Source organism: Haemaphysalis longicornis, unplaced genomic scaffold (assembly GCF_048455015.1).
Source record: "Haemaphysalis longicornis isolate Haplotype H1 unplaced genomic scaffold, Haemaphysalis longicornis Haplotype H1 scaffold_12, whole genome shotgun sequence".
Lineage (NCBI taxonomy): Eukaryota > Metazoa > Arthropoda > Arachnida > Ixodida > Ixodidae > Haemaphysalis > Haemaphysalis longicornis.
Window position 1 is genome coordinate 90810946 of NW_027526225.1, and position 25056 is coordinate 90836001.

At 46.9% G+C, this 25056-nt stretch overlaps 1 protein-coding gene across 5 annotated transcripts in view; it reads right to left on the reverse strand.

Moving 5' to 3' along the window:
• Window positions 1-25056, reverse strand: part of Bt (projectin protein bent) — a 258426-nt gene that overhangs the window by 150841 nt on the left and 82529 nt on the right. For all 5 annotated transcript variants that reach the window (XM_077693762.1, XM_077693761.1, XM_077693765.1 and 2 more), the window contains 17 exons: window positions 14568-14730; window positions 13684-13825; window positions 13154-13283; window positions 11356-11540; window positions 10759-10774; window positions 10012-10222; window positions 8311-8401; window positions 7949-8175; window positions 7630-7720; window positions 6666-6886; window positions 4802-4892; window positions 4091-4387; window positions 3364-3418; window positions 3171-3219; window positions 2997-3073; window positions 2053-2219; window positions 428-729 (listed from right to left, as the gene is read on the reverse strand). In XM_077693762.1, coding sequence (XP_077549888.1) covers window positions 428-729; window positions 2053-2219; window positions 2997-3073; window positions 3171-3219; window positions 3364-3418; window positions 4091-4387; window positions 4802-4892; window positions 6666-6886; window positions 7630-7720; window positions 7949-8175; window positions 8311-8401; window positions 10012-10222; window positions 10759-10774; window positions 11356-11540; window positions 13154-13283; window positions 13684-13825; window positions 14568-14730 — 2515 coding nt within the window. The remainder of the gene's footprint in view (window positions 1-427; window positions 730-2052; window positions 2220-2996; window positions 3074-3170; window positions 3220-3363; window positions 3419-4090; window positions 4388-4801; window positions 4893-6665; window positions 6887-7629; window positions 7721-7948; window positions 8176-8310; window positions 8402-10011; window positions 10223-10758; window positions 10775-11355; window positions 11541-13153; window positions 13284-13683; window positions 13826-14567; window positions 14731-25056) is intronic.

Sequence of the window (25056 nt, forward strand, 5' to 3'; positions counted from 1 at the left end):
CATGAAGTATCAATCCATAACATTGTTGTTGAGGCACCAAAAAAATAAGGTGTGTACGAAAACTATTTGCAAATAGCAAATCATATCTGTGGCTTGGATCAACCAACTCAAGAAATTTTTTTCAAACTTACTTACTCCGTTCTTATTCAACGAACTCAATTCTTGACATTTTACTATTAGTTTTTCCCGAGCACAGAAAACAAGAGCACATTGAGCCAAAGCCTTCCTATTCCCAATGCTCGGGCACGATGATTCGCAGATGTTCGTCGCCACCCTCAATATGTGATCCATGCCTGACCATTTGCTGCACCACCCCCGATTACGCTACGGTGCTCACATGATGCTCATTACTGTACAGAAAATGTGCTTCCAAAGCGTGCACCATGCAAGTAAACACGTTGTAGTAGTAAGTGCAGTCAGGCTGTACCTTGTCGATGGAGGGCTTCCTCTCGGCGACCTCCGGTTTAAGTTCGTCCGGCTTCTTTTCCGGCGCTTTTTTCTCGGCCGGCTTCTTCGCCTCGACTTTTTTCTCCTCGACTTTCTTAACCTCTGCCTTCTCTTCCACCTTGACTTCCTCGACCTTCTTCTTCTTCTCCTCAACTTTCTTCTTCTCCTCAGGCTTTTTCTTTTCCTCAGGCTTCTTCTCCTCGGGCTTCTTCTCTTCCGGTTTCTTCTCCTCAACCTTCTTCTCTTCGGGCTTCTTTTCTTCCGGTTTCTTTTTCGGAGCATCTGGAAGAGGCAGGTAAAAAGAAACACGTGGAGGGTGACAGCAGAACGCGGTTTCAGGCAAGTAAACACAATGCACCACTTTGCTTTTACCACCGCCTCCTGTATTTTACAATGCCAAACGCATCGCCCGCTTCCCAGTGGGAGTGAGTGGTACGCCTGCAGTACCCACATGCCGTAAGGTGGGGCCCCAAGCTGAACCGGGATCACCCGACCGTAACTGAATTCGAGAGCGGCTTGTGCCTGGTTGCCAAGGCAACTGATGCTTGAGATTGCCGAAGGAAGGGCGCTCCCGCCAGCGTTAGAAAACTGACTCGCGGCGGAGCACGTTTTGCAAACGTTGCCGCTTTCCACTACGCGTCGCCCTAAGATGACCCAGTCACGTGACTAAAGTGCTGGGAAGGCTAGCGATTGGGGGAGAGTGGCCGGAGTAGCAGGAGAGGACTTGGTTGGCCGGTCCGGGCTGATTCGTTTGGCATTGTAAAAATACAGGAGGCGATGGCCTTACATTCCGTTCAACAAATTTCTGACTTGTACTATAAGCAGTTTGCTTTTATTAAGGTCCGTCACTTTTTCACAAATGAGCATCATTTTGCCTTCCAGCCAAAAATGAAGAAGAGGAACTAATGTGGGATCCTTGCACAAACGCTAATGCGTGGCCATCACTAGGCACACCCTCATTTGAACCTTTGTGCATGCAGGAAATCCCGAAAGAATGATTTAGAGGTCACTCTTCCATAATAGCCCTAACATTCAGCATGCCTCCCCAGGAAGAAACAAAAAAGTGTGGTCACGTCAACTCAATCTATGACATCCAAGAACATAGGTTTCAAAGTTTGCATTCACAAAGGCATTTCTGAGCTTTCCAAAGCCCTCAAAACCCCCTCTCCAATAAGAACCTCCTTTCTTTTCAATTGTGGAAAATGTTCTCGCTATAACTGATCCAACGCCCCAAAACACCTGTACGTTACAGCATACATGTCCCCTTTCCCATAGCATTGCCCCTATACTGGCTAAAAATAAAAAGATTAAGTTTTAAAGGATTAAGGATTAATGTAACTCCCCTTATGTAATGCCCTCTGGGCTTTTAAGGTAAATAAATAAATAAACAAATAAATTCTGGCCGAAATCTAGCGGAGTTTGTTCAACTGCGCCACTGCCACAAAACGCCGACTTTCCCACAAACCAAGCTTATCCCTGTTACTCTGGAACGCACAAAAGACGTTGAAATTGACGTTTAACACTCTCGAAATGCGGCACCCATTCCTGTCAGCACCTTTCTGCCTCACGCGCAAGGATGATGAAAAAAAAAAAGGGGGGACCAACCTGTGACAATGAGCTCTGCTGAGGATTCCTCCTTGCCAAACTCGTTTGTGAATTCGACCGTGTAGTTTCCGGCCACGTCCTTGGTGGCCGGAGAGAACACCAGCTTGGCAGTGGAGCCGTCAAAGGTGATGCGGGTGCTAGTGGTTTCCCGAACCACCCTCTTGTTCCTGGAAAGGACACGGCAGCCGCAACAGAATGCCGCTGAGCAAACTGGCTCTAATCAGAGAACCACTATGAAGGAGGGGATGAAGGATGCTTGATGTGTTATCAACATTAGGCAGTAAAAGAAATCAGGGTACTAAAACTAAAAGGTAAATGAAACTCTTTTCTTTTTTTCCTGGAAGCTTCACAATGCGATGTTTACATTACTATCCAGTCTGATAACTTTTTCCGTTTGTTGGCAGTAAAGTGACCTTCGTCAAACCAGCCTTATAGCATGGTTCTGCACAGGAACAGCAAATAAAAAGTTAAACCCAGATCCACCCAGAGTGAAAACTGCTGAAGCAACGAAGCTGTCGTTGTCTTGTATTGGCTTGAACGTCAATAGATACTCACCCCAGAATGCCAGCGCCGTCACCGTGCAAATTTTACGGTTTGCGCAAAGAAAGCAGCAGCTAAACATCAGCAGCGGGAGGCTGCCTCCCCTAGAGGAACCCGCCCTCTCAAGACCACTGCGCCCTCTATTGGTAAGTCTGCGAACCTGCTCCTACCCCTGTGTGACGCACGACCTACAGCAGACAGACGACTTTGACCTACAACAGCTCTTACGACACCTACGATAGCTCGACCTACGACAGCTTGACAGACCTACAACCTAGGCTAGTTAAAGAAACCTAGGCTAGCTCATTATTCACAAGGCAGTGGCTCAGCATCCGTGCCTAACTTTTGGGTTGCAGGAAGGTCGTGCTTCCGGAAAGCTCAAAAAGAGAAGGCACCCAACTCACTTTGTCCAGACCACTGTGACCTTGGTGACAGACTCAACACGGCAGACAAACTCGCACGTCTTGCCCTCTTCGACAGTCTGCAAAAAAAGGCACAGACGAACAACGTTCGGTCACCTGTTGGAGGAACCTGGGGAAAGACCCAGTGTCTGAAAAAGTGGGATTCAATTGGCGCACCTGGGATGCCAGCACTTGTACAATCTTTGGCTTCTCTCCCTTGGGCTTTCTGTGAAAGACAAGAGGGGAATTAGCGGACGAGGAACGGTACGGAAACAGTGCATGGTCAAGTGCAGTTTGGACAACTGCAGGTCGGTGGCTTCAAAGCCTTAATAAGGAGAGCAGAAAAAGAAGCGAAGTAACAATCACTCACGGTTCTTCCTTCTTCTTCTCAGGTTCTTTCTTTTTCTCAGGCTCTTTTTTCTCCTCTGAACATGGTAAGAAGAGACAACAGAACATAATCAGAACATAACGCATGTGCACGAAACCTAAACCCAGCATTGCTAAACAATAACCCTACATGCATGATTAGACACAAAGGACCTTTAGAAGTAACAAAAAGAGTGCAGAACAAGCAATGGAGGCATGGCCAATGGGCCATGTTGCATAACTGTCTGAAATTTTTTGCACTAACCACGAAGTGAGAATGCCTATATGATGGTCATTAAAAGCATACAGCCGGATCTCATTAATAAATGGCACCCAAGAGGAAGGCAGAGAAACTAATTACACAAAATGGCAGTGCGCCACAATCTTGAGCTTATGAGTCAGGCATGACTGCTTCTTAATTAACAAGTTGAAAGCAGCTTGAACGCGTGCATAAAATCAATTATTCCCTTGCATATGTGTGGAAGTCGAAACAATGTCACGCCACATTAAGCTAGCCTAGCTTAACCACTAACCAAAAAGGAATGAAAAGAAAAAACGCAACACAATGTGTTTATCCCCCCATTCCTCTTCCCCTCCTGTTCTAAGGGGAGGGGGGAATGTTTGGGGATTAATTATTGGGCACCTTAACCCTTTCGGTGAAAAGTTTGCTGCTAGCGGTCCCCCGGCTCTCATCAAACGGGAGAGAAGAAAGGGAATGGCCCGCCACTCACCTTCGAGGTCGACGTCCACGGTCTGGGAGGCGGCCTCGCCCTTGACGTTCTTGGCGACCAGCTTGTAGGCGCCCTTGTCCTGGGCGGCGGGCTTGTCGATCTCGAGGGCGACCGCAAACTCGCCCTGGGACACCTGGCGGATGTGCACCTGGTGGCGGGTGTCCTCGCGCACCTCCGTGTTCTCCTTGAACCACACCACCTCGGGCTTGTTGGTCGACTTGACGTGGCACTCGATCACGATCGTCTTGTGCAGCTCCCGCCTCACCACCTTGGGCCGCTCCTTGATCACCGGCGCCACTGCGAAGGGACCGCACCAGAGCGACCGTTTGATCGTCCCCAAACAGTGGCTGTTCCTCTAATGATCAGAGATGAGCACTTGAAGAGACGCTGAGAGATGGAGCAAGTTTCTCAAAGGCAATAACTGAGTGCAGACTCTCACGATCTACCCAACAACAGAAGGAAACTAAGGATACATACCATCGGAAATCAGAAACTGACGTCACTGCAATGTCAGTGAAGTCACACAAATATCTGAGTAAAATTCAGTTAGCTTTTCTTAAACTTGACCTACACAATTTCGAATGCGGATTTAAAACCTAGATGCCAAAGGCACAGTGCACTAACCACACCCCCCATGACAAGAATATTGTGACGTGGCTCCTTACTATAAACGGAACCAGTGACAATATGAGACAAGGAGAGGCGGCTTACACTCAATGTTGAGGGTCAGGTTTGCATTGCTCTCGCCCGCAGTGTTCTTGACGTTGCATGTGTATATGCCCGCATCTTCAAACTCTGGGTCCTGAAGTATGAGAGAAAGGCATCGCGTCAAAGTACCAAGGCTTTAGAAAAAAAATTAAGTGCACGCACAAATAGGACATGAAGACAGCAAGACGCACTAGCCCTATTGATCTGTTTAAAGGTAAGTGCATCCACCAGAAGCAGACACAAATTTCTGCACTTTTTTTTTTCTTTCTGAGCTCTATGTAAGGAAACATGGGATCGTGTCAGTTGAGAGCATTAGCAGCCACTGAAAGCAACTAACGGGTGAGTTACCTTACGTCAAGTGCAAAATAGAATGCGAAAATGTGAGAGCCAAATAGTAAATTTTTAGAGTAACCTCCCAATACCACTGCAGGCTCTCAGCCTGGCTAGCTCTGACAACATATAACACACTTACGTGTACAATATTATAATGCTTATGCATGTACCTACTCAGATGTGTGCTAGTTCAGTAGTTCAGTTAGACTTCAGCACAAATACAAGGATCTAAAACACTATTGCAGACATGTTTCAAGCCTTGTACTACTTGACAGAAAAGAGAAGACAAATGACAAGCTCCGCAGCATTGCATTTCTACCCATAGATTATGATGTCAGGCACGACCCCTAGGAAGGCAAGCTCCGTAAAAAAACTAAACCCAGTTCTGTGCAGTGTGAAATCTGCTGAAAAAGGTGAGCTGTGGTTCCCTTGTGTCAGCTTCGAACGTCTATGGGCGCACACCCGAGAATAGCAACATTGTAGCCGTGCAAAGTCTACGGTTCGTGCCAAGGAATAGGCACTAAACATCAGCGGCGGGAGGAACCTGTCCCCAAAGTTACTTGATATAGGAGTTGCAAAACTCCCCATAAGACCCGTGCATCAAAAAGCGACCCTACGATTGGTCCACTGTTTTGTATTTTTCCATACAGTGGCGCCATCTGTTGGTGACAAAATAAACTATACAATGGGCTTCGCCGCTTGATGACTTGGACAAAAAATGGAATTTGGTGCTTATGTAAATTTGATCTACCAAAGGAGCCCAATGTGTTCATCCATGCAACTGTTTTAAATGCACTCAAAGAAAGAGTAGTAAAAAAATGCGACTGTGTGGTCAGCGAGATGCGTCGTTGCTTGCGCATTGTCGTCTGCTGCGCGTCATCTGTGGTCTTCCGACGGCAAAAAGAAAGAGTTAAAAATTCGCTTCAACGGCTTTACAGTTCAACGCTTCAACGTCTTGAAAGGAATATTTAGAGCTGGATTAGTTTTGGCATACAGTGCGCTGTAGGCCGAGTGACAACTGCAAATATAGTACTTCAGGTTGGACCTATGTTGTGGCGGAGTGCCCGCACAAGCGTCAATTGGTCAAGGCAGTTGCGCAGACGCAGAAACAATCGCGACATAAAAACCGGAGTTAAGAAATCAATGGATAACTTACGAAAGTACAAAAGTAAATGATTAGTGAAATAAAATTTGACGTTAATTTGTCAGTTTGAAAAATTAGGGTTTTTTTTTTATAGTACGCACGGTGGCCACAGTGGCGCCACTATACGCATGATCCAAAGCTGGGGGTTCTAGGTGCGGGCCGTCAAAATTTTGAGACAGAGTTTCGCAACTGCCTACATCGATAAACTCTGCCTGCCCCTGCGAAACCACTGCACACTCTATCGGTGGGTCTGGGAACCGGTTTTTGCGAGGCCACCGGCGAGTCTGTGAACCCGCTCCTACCGCAACATGACCTTCAGGGGATAGACGAACAGGTTCAAGCTACAACAGCTCCTCTGTACAGCGCAACCCTGACTGTGCTGGCACTTACTCGGAGCTCGAGGCGTATGTGGTAGACGTCCTTCTCCTCCTTGATGATCTGCTTGATGCGCCTGTTCTCGTCGACGGCCACTCCCTCCTTGGTCCAGGTGATGGTGGGCTTGGGGTCGGCCCGCACCTTGCACTCCATGATGATCAGCTTGCCGTCCTCCTCGGCAGTGATCTGTGGCTTCTCCACAAAGGACGGCGCCACCCCTGTCGGAGCCGCCGCGCCTGGGCAGATACATCATCATCACATGATGAGTTCACCCCACGTGGGCAATGTATAGGTAGTATTCACTGGCGAGGCACACATGCAGGCAACCATGTGAGTGCGTCGTCACTGGTTACGTCGGGCTCCGTAGGATGGCGGTACTTCCGTGCTTTGCACATGATGCGTGTTGGACGTTCGAAACTTTACCCCACAGAACGCAAAGAAATGCCTCGGCTCCAATGTGAGTGCGATTAATAACATCTCTGTTGACACCACCGTTAAGAATCGGGTTGAAACGGTGCAGACGACGCACGCCCATGTTTTTTTTTTCTTTTTCTGTGGCGTGTGGGCGCAGTGGTACAAGCCACGCCATGACCGTGGCGCTTCGGCCATGTTTGTAACCATTTCCAGGATTGCCAAGCAAAGAAACTGACAGCTAAACTATTCCATGAATACCATCTATAGCTCACAGGTCAGGCTAAGGTGGATTTAAAATTGAATGTTTAAATTTGCCGTCATTATCATGCACCTACCCTGATTGGCTACAATCGCGACACTAGAATTTTAACTGGAGCTCACATTTAGTAACTATAACTGCTTTCTTCATTTTTGACCAAGATCAACCCCTAAATGCTCTTTTGGAGCCTCTTTGTTATTTCAGTGGGATTAAGTTACACATACAAGTTTGTGTGCTTTTTCTAAACGTAACGAGCTCGCCACGGGTTTTGAAAAGGGAGGCATTAAGGTATGCCATCACACTTACCAGCAATGTTGAGATTGAGGTTTCCATTGATTTCTCCGTCCTCGTTCCTAATGTTGCACTTGTATGGACCTCCGTCATCCTTCCCGGGATTCTGAACAGCATGCACAAAAGACAGCACCGCTTTTTTAGTTCCAGCACATCAGAGATGAAAGCTGCTGCTATGTCATTGCAGAGCTTTGGCATTACAACATTAAAAGACATGTTCATTGTTTGGGCATCTATCCTTATGTCCACACAAGGCACAAATAAAGAACAGACAGAGTGTCCTGGCCAAAGGAAGCGGTGTTTTTGGGGGAGGCTCCTGCAGACTGGCACCCACCTTGATCTCGAGGGTGATGATAAACTCGCCGCCATCCTTGACCATCTTGGCCTTGATGTGGGGGGCCTCGCGGACCGGCTTTCCGTCGTGGAGCCACGTGAACTGGGGGGCAGTTTTGGACTTGACGTGGCACTCCATCAGGATCACCGCTCCGGAGTCCTTTGGAATGATTTTGGGCTTCTCCGTGAACACGGGGGGCTCGCCCGGCGGCTTGGGCGGCTCGGCACCTGCATGCCAAGGACAGGGGAAAGCAGATTACGCCCCGCTCAAATCCCGTCACCTGCTGCTCTCGCCGCATTTTCCCCACCTAGATACAAGAGCTGAAGGTTGGAAAGAGCAAAGCAGCATGCAATGCCACGTACCTTGAAGATTCAGCGTAATGTTGGCGTTGCTGTCACCCAGCTCGTTTACAGCGTTGCAGCGGTAGTTGCCGCCGTCTTCTGTCGTTGGGTCCTGGGAAAAAGGAGGCAATCAACATGCGACGGCTATGAATAAGAGCATCACGGATATCAAAGAGCACAACAACACACCAGAAAAGTTCGATTTTGTTTTTTTGCAAGGTGCACACTAACGGGAGAATGTGCCCAAGCAATATTGAACAGGAGACGAATCGTTGCAGTGCATTTGTAGAACTACATGCAGTCGCAACATGACATTCAAGCTGAAGATCACCCCTGGTAACTGGTTACTCCGCACCTATAATTATTACCCGCCATTTCGTTTTTCAGCTAGGCTAGAGTGCAATGTAAAAAATGAGTATTGCACGTTGATTTCGCACTTTTTTCTTTAATATTTAGGCATCAACTTCAGGTTAGTTCGTATATCCATAATACCAGCTAGCTTAGAAGAAGTATAAAAGTGAGGCGACAATTAAAACACACTAGCCGTGCCATCTCTGCTGTATCAGTGCCAGGACAAATTTGATGTAATGTAAAGAAATTAACATCTTGACTTGAACTATTAAATTTTATAGATCGAAAGAAAACAGTGCAAGAAAGAAAAGTGTACGCATGTAGGAAAAACAACACGGAATGGAATTTTTTAATTTTAAACCTAACCAACATACAAAAATTTATTGCGCTTTAAAAAGTAGGCGCGAGGCAGCTGAGCACAGGTCTTAGGTTCTGAAGTGTCAAAAAACAAAATTTCCATTTAACACAAACAAAACTTCTATTCGGTGGTCAGCACGTGCCTCTATGTACTGCATGTCTATTTCATGTGTACTTTTTCTTTTACAGCTGGTCGATTGCCGTAGCTTGTCAACCCGACCATGCTCACTTGCGTACACATGGTCTTTGCACAATGTGGGCTCTCAATTTCAGCCAGTTAGCCCACAGCACCTGTGTGCCAGAAAACAGCGCGCTACGCCTGAAGAAACCACATTCAGTGCTTTCCAAGTGTACCGTATTTTCGTGCGTATAACCTGCCTCTGCATATTATCCGCACCCCCACTTTCAACCTGCCGGAAAAGGAAAAAAAATCCTCGCGTATTGCCCGCACATCTGATATAGGAAAGGCTGCACACCAAAGCTACTGCTCAAGCAACACATCACATACTATGAAGACAGGAAAAGCGTACATTTAACAAGTAGAATACACTGAGTGCAAGCAGAAAGTCACAATTCACTAATAAAATTCAGTTGTTAGAGTGTGCTGGTCCTTGTTTTTTCTTCTTTGTCCTTGTATGTTTTGTGCAATGGCTGCCATGGAAGGCTTAGTCAGTGTTACTGCGTAGGAGCTTCCCAGCACAACACGCATTGCCGTAAAGCTGCACTAAAAGAAAAACCCCGCATATTATTCGCACCCCTACTCTGTCGCTAAAATTTTCGCATTTTTGGTGCAGATTATACCAGCGAAAATACGGTATTCTGCCTTCTCATAATCATTTGCATAAGCTTAGATGAAACATTGAGAGAACCACGCCGCCCAAAAAAAACTTAGAATCATAGCACTGTTAGGTGAGCCCTAGAAACATTTTGTTATTGTAACCTTTACAATAGATTCACGCTCGAAAAAAATTGCGGGCAAGCGTTTTTAACGAAAACATTTCGCCTACGACTCACCCTGATTTCCAAGCTGAGGAGGTACGTGTGTTTGCCGGTTTCCTTCTTGGATGTCTTGTGTCGGAGACCTTCCATGATCTTTTTGGGCCCTAGAAACCAGGAGATCTCGGGGAAAGGATGCGCTTCAAGGATGCACTCGAGGATGAGGGAGTCGCCCTCTTGGCGAATGGTGGGTTTCTTGGGAAACCGTGGCGCTTTGCCGTCTGGAACCCTTGGAAGGGAAAATACCACAGAAGCATTTGTACAACATGCCACACATGCTGAAAATGTTCCTCAGTGATCCTGAAGATGTAAATTTTGCCAAATCAGCGTTTTGATGTTGTCCCCTAAACCTCTGTTCAGGTATATGTACTGATGTACTCATGAGTTGAGTCCACATTCCCAGGCCAGTGGCACTTCAAAACATTTCACCCTCTATAGGTACTTGACAGCATGATCCGTCCTGGCTTCATCGAGGAACTGCCACAGTGACTGGATCATGGCATGTTACAAGACAACTGTGGCAATTTTCGCATAACCAATTGTGTTGTCGTAAAATCTGCTCAAATTAAACTCCCTTCCACCAGTTGCCATCACCTAGAGAGTAAACATTTTTAATTTTACGATGTTCAACCTTAAAATGTTCGAAAATGATAAACACATTTAGGTGCAGCTTGGCTGATAAATACTTGGTAGCAAATAAGCTACACGACCACAGAATCATGCATGTACTTCTAAAAATGATAAATATTGAATTGGCACACTTACTTTGGTTTTCCAGAATCTGAAACATAAAAAAAAAAAATAGAAATAATTACACCACGCATAAGCAGCAACATAGCAAGTAGCTTCCATCATCAACTTCAATAATGTGAACCCCTTGGGACGTCACCAAACCTGAGTGAATTTCACAAGCAGTCTTAGGTTATATAAGGCTCCTTGGCAAATACAACTCTTATGAAAGCAAGTTTCAGAAACATGGCAAAGAAATTTACTCACGCCTTCCTATTTCATTTACCAACATAGGCAAAAAGCAAGAACACCTGTGTGTTCAAGATTTCGGCGCACATAAATTTTGACCCCAGGGGGTCAAAATTGATCCGGAGCCCTCCACTACGGTGCGCCTCATCGCCTGTTTGGCGTCGGTGTGTGAAATTTGTTAAACCTCATCAATCAATCAATCCACCAATCAATCATTTACCAACAACTGACCCACGCATGTGAATGTAACCGTACACGTACTCCCCCTATCTGTTCCCTAAGCCATGTCAACTTAACTTAACCCTAACTTAACCCTTTGCACTAGCTAGTTCAGGGTCGCTCCTCTGTCCGCAGTGGTGGGAGAGGAAGCGAGAGGCCGTATACCTTCGAAGTTGAGCGTGATGTTGGCGTGACCCTCGCCGTGGTCATTTCGAGCGAGAACCCGGTACTCCCCGCCATCCTCCGCTTTGACATTGGCCACTTCCAGGGCCACCGTGTGGCTGTGGTTATCCGAGACAATCCGGTACTTGTGCCGGGCGTCCTCCTTCACCAGCACACCCTTGTGGTACCTGGCAGAGCATGGCAGACGATACACACAGATTGCAATTCCTTGGTGGTGACGACGACGTGAAGGAAGCAGTTGTTTATGTCTCTGTTTTATTGTTTATCGTTCTCTTATGTATACAGCCGGTAAAAAAGAAAAAGGCTGCCTTAAAAGTCGACAAAAATATGCAAGGCATATTTCATTGGCTGCAAATTATCGAAGGATCCCAAATCTCTGTCATAGGCACCAACTATTCCCTTGCCAACCAACTGCAGACAGGCTGTGATCACTGAAGATAGGGAGTTTCGTTATCAGCCGTCAAGCTGTTTCCTATATTTGCTGTTTATTGGGTAATTCTTCCATTTCTATGAATCTCGTGAGTCATTCCAACCAGGAGAAATGAACAAGTGTTTTGTTCGCAAACTACAAACTTCATGTCGCCTTGTTTCCTCACACTGGATCACCACCACGGGTTTCCTCGAGTCATTGTAGTTTTCTGTCATTCGCTGCAGCTCAAAAAAATCCAACTTGTTTTACTGCGCGGTTCACCATGACAAATGCCTGCCTGCCAGCTCATTGCTGTGCACTTCTCTCAACAGTGGTCGATGGCGCGACCGTCGGTGACATTGTATCAATGGGTTCACACACCCTTTTTCGGTGTCACACAGCCCTTATGTCCAATTTCAACAGCCTCAAGCAGCAGTGTTGAAGCTGTCAGGTGTGCCGAAGTTTTTACGATGAGCAGCCAAAAAGTACCTATTACTGAGGCACTCACAGAAACAGACAATGTGGGAATGCCTGAGTTGAACTCGTGAACGAGACAAATATTGTTCCTCGGCACCGCACTGACTACTCTTTACAATCGCTTAGTCACAACATACCCGCGATGCTTCACCAATTACACCCACATACTGATGAATGTGCTCATATCAGTCGCAAAGAATTGCATTCTATAATTTTCAATGAGAAATTACAGTGATGTTTGTATCAACAATTCTTTTTCATGTTCTTCTAAGGAATGGCATTTTGTCTAGTATGTGTTTGACACTTCGTAAAGCTGGATTTCTACGTGATTTAAAATAACGGTGAAATATTGTTCAGTGTATTGTAACTTTGCTTCTGTATAATTTTTGTTTTCAACAAACTAAACTGTGCAATGTATTATTTACGACCAAAGTTGTTGCAGCTGCACCGGCGATCTGGCCCTGTCAAGCTGTCTCTACAGCCTTTTGCCACAGTGACCGTCAACGTTGTTGACGCTGCGCCAATGTTGAAAAATAAACGATTTGATTTGATTTGATTTGATTTGATTTGATTTGATTTGATTTGATTTGCCCACTCCCATATTGAGTTCCGCCCACATTGTGGCACTAAGTCAGTAAAACAAGGCGCAAGACAAGCAGCATTCCCTGACATGGTCTCCACAAAGCCACAGGGTTTCCGCAATGGTAGCGATATTAGCCGCTCCCACTGTCACTCCACTAGCTCAGGCAGATTCTAGCTCTATAGGAGCTACTATGAGGGCTGCGCTGGGAGTGGCTTTGTGGCAGCAACAGCAATGGAACAGCAGTGGTGACACCTATTCGCACAACCCAGTTACGGTGTGTGCTGAGCCCTTGGCGATGAAAATGAGCTCACCATTCAATGGCCGGTGGGGGATCGGCCACCAACTGACACTCAAAAATGATTTTGTTCCCATCGTCGGACTGCTTGATCCTCGGCTTCTCGGTGAAAACGGGCTTAGCCCCTTCCTCCGGAAGGTCGTCACCTGCACAGGAATACGCCCAGCGCTCAACAGACATGAAATGGCCATGAAAGTCGTGTATTTCGGGTACTGCAGTTCAGCCACACGATATGACAGAGAACATGACAATGGTTTTTCTTTTTTTTTTTTTCTTTCAGTCAACAGCCGTTGGCCCCCCCAAATCTTCAATATGCTTTCCACTGCACTTTTTAGGATGCTAGAATCCACACCACCACACTACTGGCACATTGATTATGTTGTGCTGTATTTCCTAGTCATGAATCATATATCATGCCATGATACATAGTAAGACAACAGGGGTGAAAGAGACTGCACTTGAAGCACAAGAATGGTCCTACCTGAACACGACACCCATGCATGCACAAACCTGGTAACTATATAAAAAAAAATGCAATGAACTTACTGTCAAAGTTCAAGCTGATGTTGGCGTTGCTTTCGCCAAGCTCGTTCTTTGCTGTGACCTTGTATTTTCCGGCATCTTCAATGGTGACGTCATCTATTTGTAGTGTCACGTGGTAGGCGTTGCCATCTTTTTCCATAAGCATCTGTTGCAAGAAGATAAAACAAAAAAAAAAACAAAGTTGTCAACAGCTTCTTTTAAACGCTGTCAACTAACGGCAGCATAAAAATACAGCCCGCATGCTTCAAGCTACGGCTAACAGTTCTCTACCATAATTACAATGCTCCATCCCAAATTTTGATCTTCTTCATTCTCGTAATTCTGCGTGTCATCACAAACTTCCTCCTAACATTAAATGTATGAGGAGGGGACGTCGGAATCAGACCTGGAATTTTGACGAAAGTTATCCTACATTACCGGCTGCATTATTCGTACCGGTGAACGTTCTTCGCTCGAAAAGGCAGAAAAGAAGACTGGCACTGAAATGTGAGTGCTTAATTGTGTGCCATGTGCTCAATAAGAAAAACCTTTTTTTGTAACCTCTACTGCAGGTTTTAGTTCTTTAAGACAGTCTGCACCCTTTTAATCACACTTAGATGCCTTAGCTCTTACTTTCTAATCTTCAGATACCGATTCACTACACACTATACCGCCCCCCTTTTTTTTTTTATAACTCCCTTCCGCTAAATATATTTCAGCCTATGCCACTGCAGCTACAAAGTGAAATACAACTAGCTGTTAAACTGTCGATAAAACTGCGAAACTCCTGTTTTTCGTCAGCGGGCTGCCCCTGTCCACTCCCTTAACACCCTTTCCCATCCCTTATCGGGAGAAGTCATGGGAACATATCGTGTCACGTGAACACGCGGCGCTGCCCACCGACCGACCTGGAAGCGGCCCTTGGCCACCACGGGGGTGCCGTTGTGGTACCAGCACACGACCGGCTCCGGGTCCGCCAGGATCCGGGCCTCGAAGAGGAGACGCTCGCCATCGTCCTCCTGCCGTATCGTGGGCTTTTTGGCAAACGTCGGAGCGATGCCGTCGATTTGCCTGCGGTGTTGAACGAAGCGCAACTGAGTACGCCAGCCGCAACAGTCGTGAACAAAAGCTCATGAACACGGCCATGCCATGACCATGAACCGCCCTCCATGCTACAGCTGAACTGAGGATTCTAGTTCACTTTAATGACTTCACAAGTTCAGCTGATTTTAATACAGATAATCAATGTCACGATCAATGTGAATGTTTAGTTGATGCCGACAGCGCCCGTGCTGATCCCCGGGCGAAGGTGCGGCAGTTTCAAAACAGTGCTAAAGTAACAAATGCGGCTCTTGAATCTGGTCATAAATGATTAGCACAGTCCGTAAAAGCACTACGCGAAGGGGAAAACACCGATGTGCAGTAACTCATGGCAGCCAGACGATCTGCACGTCAGTGGGGTTAACCGCGGTGCAAATGTTTTGTCATGTACTGTACATACCATTTTAGGACTTTTCTGATAATTCATTCTTATAAAACAGTAGTGAAATGGTTATAGTACAATGTTTTCGTCGGGTGTTACAGTAGTTAAACGTCGTTTGCAATGTCCGGCTTGTTTGGCCCGTCAGAATCGCAGACGATAATGTTCACGAAGACCTCCGGCTAGAATGAAAAGGCAGAAAATGAAATAAAATGCGTTTTCTCCCCTTTCTTATTGGTACAACGCGTTTTTATTTCCTAACAATGTAAATAAACACTTTTATCATCGTTCTGGCGCGGCACTTTACGTGTTTCTCACTAACTAAAACGTTACAAGCCAAGCCAATTACGAAGCTAATGCGCGTGCAGGATGTTACGATGGTAAATGAGCGTGTTTAAAAATCTTTCCTGAAAAATCCACATCTCTGATCGCGCTCAAACCTTGTGCAAAGGTTGAATGTTGTAGTCTATTTTGTTTCATTTGAAGCAATACGTCGCTGCTTATCTGCTTATTTATAAATCAAATAAAAATTGCGACTATAGGAGAGCTGGTGGCCATCTTGAACGCGATGCCTGACAAATTAGCACCAGTGGCGTTACCTGGGGCCATGACGATGCAGGTTCGCGAGGCCTACCGTGTTTTGCCCTTTGTTTTAGCACTCTGTGTTTTAGCACTCCGTATTTTAGTTTCAGCACTTTGTATGCTCCGTCCGTTCGGTTAACCAATTGGTACCAATTGGTACCAATTGGTACCGTGTTGACCGGGCCCCGTCCGGGCACTTGCGCATTCGTTTCGGTGGGGTGAATTAGTTCGGCGGGCCGGCCCTCGCCATGCACGCGCATTTGTTACGGTGGGGGGTGTCCTCCTCGCCGTGCCCGCGCGCGCAGGCGCAGTCGGGTGCCGGTCAACACGGTACGAACGGAACAGTCGGAGCATGTACGGTGTTCTAAAACTCTTTGTACATAAAACGGCGGCGGCTATTCAGCAAACGGACAGGAAATGTGCTGTTCATACAACAACAAACGGAAACTTCCCAGAAAATACAGCAGCAGTTCATATACCCGGCGGATCGAACTCCAAGAGTATCATAGACCAGGTACCAGTACCGCCATCACGATACACATGGTTCGTTGGCATGGTGCATTGAGGAAGGAAGGAGTAAGGAAAGAACAGGGCGCGTCGCAACGCGGTTGCTGCTTCGATCCTGACCAGGAAAACGCTACAAATTTCGTGGCTAGCTGTAGGGGGAAACAGCGCGGTGGTTTAGAACACGTGCTGCATAAAAATGCACTGCCGAAACGGGAATTATGTCGCCTCGCCCTGCGAAGGAAAGATCGATACACCCGATACAATCGCCAATTCCACAAACAGATGAAAGAATGCGAATTAAGCAGGACCGCTTGAAACTAATGCATGGCTCATACATGCCCATATTATTCAGCGCTAATGCGTGGTTCATACATGCCCATTATTATTCAGCGCAAAGGAAACCTCAGGGTACATAACCCGGACTACCAGCGTTGTGCTAAGAATTCATGTTGTAGTGGTTTTCGCAAAAAAAAAAAAAAAAAAAAAAAGCTCTGTACAAAAGGTTGTACAAAAGAGGCGAGGACATGTCCATTCGAGATGTTTGAAGCACAACAAAGATCAAAAATGGCTGCGGCTCAGGTCAGCTAAGCCTGCTGCCTGGATGTGCAAAGCGAAAGTTTAGCCTGGTTAAATTTTGGTTTCACTTGGTTCGCTCTTCCACAGCACCCGACGCTTGCTCCGCGCACTTGGCCTTCCAGACCCTCTCCAGTGAAGCAGATCGCCGGGTGATATCCGCGTGGTGGTCAGACGCCGCTTGCCGACGACGCTCGGCAACGCAACGCTCAGAGAAGACTGCCCGGGCTCGCACTCATCCATGGTCAAGCTTGCAACCGACTCACGTAGTCAGGCTGCAACCCAGCAGCGGAGATTGCATGCGCCTAGCCGGCGGCGGTGAAGCTCAGGCGGCGAGTCACTTGATGTGTTGCCGAGGCTACGCCGCAGTTGCGGTCTAATGAAGGTCAAATTGCTGGCGACTAACCTACTCAGCTCGACTAGGATAGTAAAGCTTGCTTTAAAAACGACGCTCTCTGTCTCAGCATATGGCGCGCGAACAGTATGAACGCGGGAAAATTAAATTGAGTCGATAAACTTTCCATTAATTCATAATTAGAGGAGCAAGAGAGGAGGCGAAGAGCGTGAGGGGTGAGAGATGAGAGTGAACGTTACGTGGCAGGGGCGACAGAGGATTATCGTCTTTCGATGACATTTGCAGCAAGGCGGGCTAATACGCGGTCAATTTTTGTGTTCCGGCTCCAATAACTTCTTTTCACCACCATCACCAGTGTTGTTGTTAAGATAGACATTTCCCCTTTGCGAGGACGACAACTCAGACGCAGGCCGATGAAGAAAATAGGAGACGCCGCGCTGCGTGTGCCTCGCCTTTTCTTAGTACGTCGACGTGCAGTTGTTGTTGTTGTTATTGTTGTTGTTGTTGCATAAGCAGCATGCCATACAAGGCCCGCTTTGGCTCGTTCGACAGCAGCGGAATGAAGCATGTTTGTCGAGTTGTTCCGAAGCTGGTCACACCTTTTCCCGACCTCGGGCACCATATATGATTTTGCTGGTCACGGGAAATAAAACGCCCTCGTGGCAGCTGCGTCACTGGGGAACTGTATAGGTGGTATTCATTGAAAAGCTTAGCTGTCAATTTCTTCGCTTGGCAACACTGGTAACGGCTACGGACATGGCCGCTGCGCCACGGACATGGCGCGGCTTGTGCCACTGCACCCGCACGCCGCAGAGAAAAAAAAACAGCGTGCGTCGTCTGCTCCGTTTCAACCCGATTCTCAACGGTGGTGTCAACAGAGATGTTATTAATCGCAATCACATTGGAGTCGAGGCATTACTTTGCATTCGGTGGGGTAGAGTTTGAAACGTCCAACCCTTATCATGCGCTTAGCACGGACAAGTACCGCCATGCCGCGAAGCCTGACGTAACCATAACGGCGCACTCACATGGTTGCCTGCATGCGTACCTCGCCAGTGAATACAACCTATACAACCACGCAGTTCAGACAATACGAAATAGCGATGTGCAGCGCTGATGTTATGCGATCTGCTCTACGACATTCAGTGACATTTGGTTGGCCTAAAACCCCTTCATACGAGTATGAATTTGAAGATAAACCGAGAAGTGTGCAGGAAGAGGAGGGTGGGCGAAGGGACTGTTGTACAACGCAAATCTGCTACACAAACCAAAATAGATGAATTAATTAATTAATTAATTAATTAATTAATTAATTAATTAATTAATTAATTAATTAATTAATTAATTAATTAATGAAACCAGAATGCTTCTCATGGCATGACATGGACAGCCATCGGAGACCAGTGTTGCGGAATGGGCAGCCCCCATTCGCGCCGATTCCATTCCGAGCACTTAAAGCTTGCCGCAATTCCATTCCTTTCCATACCGTGGTATGCCAAAACTTCGCCCATTCCCATTCCTGGAATGGCCGGGCAGTTCAATTCCATTCCTGTAATTCCGCAACGTAGAAACTTTTTCTTGGTGGCTGTGTAGGGTTACCGACGGACGCGACATCAAACTGACGTTATTAGACGCGCTGAGAACTGCAAAAATATACACAAGCCGTCGAAGTCAAGTAATGCGCGTGGTGACGTGTTGCGCAGAACAGCCGGCTTTCTAAATTCACAAGGGGCTATTATTTCAGATTCCTATTACAATCCCAATATATTTCCATAATCAGCGCGTTTTAACGGTTTGCTCTTGCCCGGCACTAAATAACGAATACGTTGCGTTGTTAATTCCGTTCTCTGCTGCGGCCGCTTTTCTGATAGAGGCGAAGAGCAAAAACGCCCGTGTGTACGAGATTTCGACGCACGTTAAACACCGGCCAGGTGGTCAAAATTAATCCGGAAGCCCTCCACTACAGCTCGCCTCATCGCCTGCGTTGCGTCTACGCGTTAAACCCTATACAATCAATCAATCAATCAATCAATCAATCAATCAATCAATCAATCAATCAATCAATCAATCAATCAATCAATCAATCAATCAATCAATCAATCAATCAATCAATCAATCAATCAATCAATCAATCAATCAATCAATCAATCAATCAATCAATCAATCAATTCCGTTCTCTGCACAGCCTGTCGCGTGTTGTCATGCTGTGTGCTTCTCGTACCATAAACCCGGCGCCATCATAACTGAAAGGCACGTCGTGCGTACTTACGTTGCACACGTATACATGCACTCAAAATACTTAGCCTAGTGATTTCTAGTGCGTGGAGAGCACTGGGCAGAAATGCTATCGTGCCAACTAAGCGAATGTATAGCGGCGTCACGGAATGCGTTAACAGTTCGGCATTTCCCGTACGAAAGTTACCACCTCTTCCACATTGACCGTTTCGCCGTTGGATTGTCCTGTCGTTAACTTAACGCTATCTGTTCAATACGGGACATTATTTAGCATTGCTTTCGTTACCCGGAAACAAGTTGGCCCATTTTTCTGCGTGTGTCTCTGAGGCTTATGCAATTCTGTAGAAAATATATGCCGCCAGCTCTTTGTGGACGTTTCCGGAGAAGACTACAGCGCCAGTTTTTAAAGTGTGGAGAACTAACTTTAGGAGCCCATGTAGCTCGACCGGCGTCATGGTATCTAACCACCGTTGTCACGCGGCGTCGCGCCCCCAAACAGAGGCTCTCAAAAGATACCGCTTCCTCCGGCAGGGGTCGAACCTGGGTCCATCGCATTCAGGGGTTTATCCAAAATTTCGATTTTGGAGGAACCTCAAAATATTCCTGGGGGGTTGTGGAGGGGGCTGTTTAAGGGGGAGGGGGTATAAATTCCTGGGCAGGGCGCTTGTGGTTGTGGAATCTTTTTTTTTTTTTTTTGAGGGAGGGGGGGGGGGTCGAAATCCTTCTGGGAGTGTTGGGGGTGTTCGGGGGGGGGGGGGGTATAAATCCCTGCTCGCGCTACGAAGCCGATGTCAATGCAGTTGCGTCACACAGGCACACGTTATTCATATGCGAAGCGTTGGGGGTGATATTCGCGCTGCGCCGTCGCCACGGAGGGTGCCTTTGCTACGCCCCAAATAAATAGACAATAATATCAAGTAAGAAAAAAATCATGAGTTAACACATTAACAAACAAGTACACAATAATATAAAAAGGGAAAAATAATAAACTAACACGCTAATTATCCCAAATTACTGAAAACTCAATCCAGTGGCATTTATATCCTTTCATGGGCTGCGGAGCCCTCTCTCGACTACTTTCGGTATCAACGCCAGGATGATACTGTAACTAGTCAAGAGATGGCGCCACAGCCCCTTTGGAGAATAACTGCTCCGCACTTGGCAGCTTTCACGTTGAGCGGAACTGCTTTAATTTTTTAGCAGCGCGCTGCGCTGGATCGTATTGACGTTTTGTTCTATTTCGCGCTCGTTTTTTTTAACGTGAAAAAAATTGAATACTCCTATTTGTTCATGGTAAGAGCGTCGCTGCTATTTTTGTGAGGTCCCAAAGCGATTGCTTCAGCTGTTTTAAATTTCGTCCACACGCGTCGCAGACGATGGGGATTTCGCGCCCACATCCCGGCGTACCTTGGTGGTTCCGCGGGTCCAGGGACGGGGCGTTTTCCGCCAACTGAGCAATGGTTGAGCGATGCACATGCGTTAAAAAGGTTCCACCGTCGTCCAAGCGGTATTGTGTCGGCGCCACACTCCTGATAGCGCATGTTCTGCGAGGGAAGTCAAACTTATGCGCGTTAAATTAAAAGCGAACCCCTAAACTGCAATAGTACAGTGTAAAGTGGATATTATACTCAGGAACAAGTTAAGAACGGCAATAGCTAATGTGCGGCATCACTCCGCCTTAGCGGCAGACCCGGATATCAACGGGCGTGCGCGTTTTGAAAGGAGATTGCTGTGAATGCGTTATATCGTGTGCCTTTTCTCACGTAGTTTGTTTGTCGTCGCTGCATTCGTTTATAAGCATATGAAGTCCAAAATTATCACGGAAACGTCTCGTGCCATGTTCAAAATATTCCCAGTAACGCACTACTTGCGCCGCGCGGAGTAACATCCGGCTGCGGTGATGAGGCCCAGCGGCAACTTCCAGAAGCCCTAGGATTTAAGGGTATCAGAGAGGAAGTTAACTTCAAGGCTGTCGAGGGGACGAAATGAAGATTAGAATGCTGGTGGACGAAAAGCAGAGAGGGGAATATTGCCTAGGACAGTTACCACCTTTAACAGGGAAAAGAAAGTATTTCGGGCCTAATAAGCTTTAGTGCCTGCCCTAAGCAGCGCTAGTATTAAACCAAGAGTGTAAAACATGGTTATATTAGTCCTTTTTGGTAAGATGACATGTCATCACCCCGCTTCAAAGGGGAAACCAATAGCAATCATCATCATCATCATCATCGTCGTTGCCGTTCCTAACTTGTATCCGAACCCGAGTATAAAATAAAATCCTGGTACAGTTGTGTCAACGTTGAGAAGTAACGTGGCCGAACAGCCATTTGACAGTGTAACCATGTCACAATCATTGCCAATCCCTCCAAATGTTGTGTTTTGTTGAGGCGCATCACGTTTAGTTTCGTCTGAGGCTTACTGCTAGAAGTTAATAAAATTGATAATTTACGCTTCGTAGTAATAAGGCGAGATCCACGGCAGCAAAGGTGAAAATCTCCGTGAAGGGGATGAGTGGCCGCGCTTGCTGCTGCGGGATGTGGCGAATGTGTGGCTGCGGAATACGGCAGGATTCGTGCGAAGGAGCCGCTTTGACGCACTATATTAGGTGCCAGGAACATCTTACCCGTCTAGAGCTTCTCTTCTGGTATATTGACCCGAGGAAATCACTTTCGTCTACGAGTTCACATCAACCGCTAAGAAACGAAAGACAGTGATTGGCCGATTCGGTTGCAGTGATGCAGTTTCGAAAGCCAGCATGGCTGTAGGTCAAAGCTGAAGATTGACGCATCTTTTCTGAATATCCAGCCTATTCCATTCCCATTACATTATCGTCCAAATTCGCCTAATTCTATTCCCATTCCATTCTGCAGAGCGTTGTCTCTATTCCATTCCAATTCCATTCAGGGGCGCGAGAAAGGTAGAATGAATCCGGAGTCATTCCAATTCCAGAGTGGTAACTCCGCAACACTGTCGGAGACGGGTTCTGCCCGATTTTGAATGCTAAATTTCGCGCATACCCTGCATACCTGGATTTTCCGCATGAAGACTCCTCTCAAACATCCGCAAATGGTACGCACCCCTATCGACACCGAAATGTCCTTTCTGCTTCTTCCAAGGCACAGCAACTCTCCCCCATCTTTTTTGGCATTGCCAAACAATGTGTGCGTAAATCTGTGCACGCACTCCGAAGCCCGGCAAGAGTCATACATCCACGGTGGTGTATTGCACGACGCTTAACAAATAGGAATGTATGCTGCTTTCGCGCAATATTCCATGACTGACTCAGCGAAACCATCTGTCATTGTTATCCCTTTTGTTTTCTCGACACACGAGACAACACCGACAAATTAACGAATTTATTGAGAACGTAAACTGCTATTTTGCAGAGAAATGTGCATATTCTCGTGATGGTTGGTACGTCCTTCGACCGCCATAAGTGAGCACAGAAAACGGAATGCACTTACGCACTCCGCCTCCCTTATTCCCCTACACTTGCTCCGCTCGTTGCGTTAGAATGACCTCTACACTTAAAAATGAACACCCCAAATAAGCGATGGGTGGGCCTAAGGAAAATAGACTCATGGAGGCAAAAAACAGAAGTGCTCGTGTGTCGAAGTGTGGACGCATGTTAAGGGTCCCCACGTGGTCAAAATTAATCCGTAGCCCTCCACTACAGCGCACCTCAACGCCCAGCCTGTGTAGCTTTGACCCGTAACTGCCACGCCCCCCCCTCCCCCAATAAAAAAATAACAAAAGTTTATTGAGAGGGTATATTCCGAGATGACCAAAAAATTCTGTCTTATGATGGAAGGCATGACAGCTATTCCATCAAGGAACGACGATCATGTCGGCTTTAAAGACAAGGAAATGATATAAAGAGCAAATACAAAACCATGCACCCCTCCGTCTAACGACGACAATCTTTGAATGCAAAACTTACTCGTGGTTGATTCTCTGGTTGGCCAATCCCACGCAGCGAGTATGTGCTACTCAGGAGGTGCGCACCACTTTTCTATAATACCCACAGTAACTCTTGGGTGTGCACTGCGTTGGCCTAACGTTTGGGTTTGGGGTGTACGGCTCGGATAGGTACCTGCTGCTTGGCGTTCACTTCGACCATGTCGAAGTGGAGCAATCCGATCGCCGGAAAGTTAATATCATCTGGACTCCTGGTCATTCCTGCCTGACGGGCAACAACTTTGCTCATCAGCAAGCCTGCGCCCTTCCTCTCCAGGCTTCCGAGGAGACCACATCGTCAATCCCGCTCGTAACGTATCAAGACATCACGCAATATTACCTGTCCGACAGACAACACTTCCCTCCCCCTCACCCTGCACTATCCAAGGAAGAAGAATCGCTGCTCCGCAGACTACAAACCAATACCTTTCCTCACCCAGTTCGCCTGCATCGTATGTTTCCAACTCAATACTCTGCTGTATGCCAGTTTTGTTCACAACCCGGAACTCTAGCTCATATTATAATACAGTGTGTGTGCAATCTTAAACTTCCACCTCTCCGATCCCCTCTTCCCACCCCTGAGCTGTGGGAGAACCTGGTGACCAGCGACCGTCTGGACGTCCAGCAGCTCCTGGCATCCAGAGCGAAGGCTCTCTGCTCACTTGATGGATTCCCGGACTAGGGAACCACTCCCACTTTAGAAAGCTCGAATAAACGTTTTCTCTCTCTCTCTCCATCTCTCTCTCTCTCTCTCTCTCTCTCTCTCTCTCTCTCTCTCTCTCTCTCTCTCTCTCTCTCTCTCTCTCTCTCTCTCTCTCTCTCTCTCTCTCTCTCTCTCTCGACGGCGGCTTTATAACACGGGGAACCCAGGTTAGATTCCGGCCACGGGGAGCGTTTTTATCTTTCTCTACACCCACGATCATTCACCGTCATCGACCCGCCGCGGTGGCTCAGTGGCTAAGGCGTTCTGCTGCTGAGCACGAGGTAGCGGGTTCAATTCCCGGCCGCGGCGGCCGCTTTTCTGATGGAGGCGAAAAGCAAAAACGCCCGTGTGTTCGAGATTTCGGCGCACGTTAAAGATCCCCGGGTGGTCAAAATTAATCCGGAGCCCTCCTCTACGACGCGCCTCATCGCCTGCGTTGCGTCGGCGCGTTAAACCCCACAATCAATCAATCAATCAATCATTCATCCTCATCGTCAGAGGAAGTTGGTTTCCCTGCAGGGCGTATTGGCGTACAACGGCCTCAGTGGGGACACTAAAGCGTCGTCTTAATCAAACGGTGTCAAACAATCAGCGCGCAATGCCATTTCTTTCCTGCGTTAAAACCGCGCTAAATAAAATGATGTTGAAAATATCGAAGGCTTCCTGTAAACCTCGATGTATGCGTGTCTGGGCCATTACAGCTCTCAATCATCTTCCGGTTAAAGGGCAGCGGAAATCACGCAGCGCGTTTTTACAGTGGAGGCCATTTTGGGAAGCGATATGTGGAGCGACCTCCCATGACTGGCAAAAAAAAGGACGATTAGAAACAGACAAAGTCTACGGTGCCGTGAGTACACGCGGGAATTTGAAGTGATGAAGTCAAAGAAGGCAATAACGTAAAGCATGACAAACCCTCAATGCTATCGATTTATCAATTTCAGTAGTGTTCTTATGACCAGTGTTTGAATTTTATTACAATTGTTTTTTATCTTTGTTATCCAATACAGT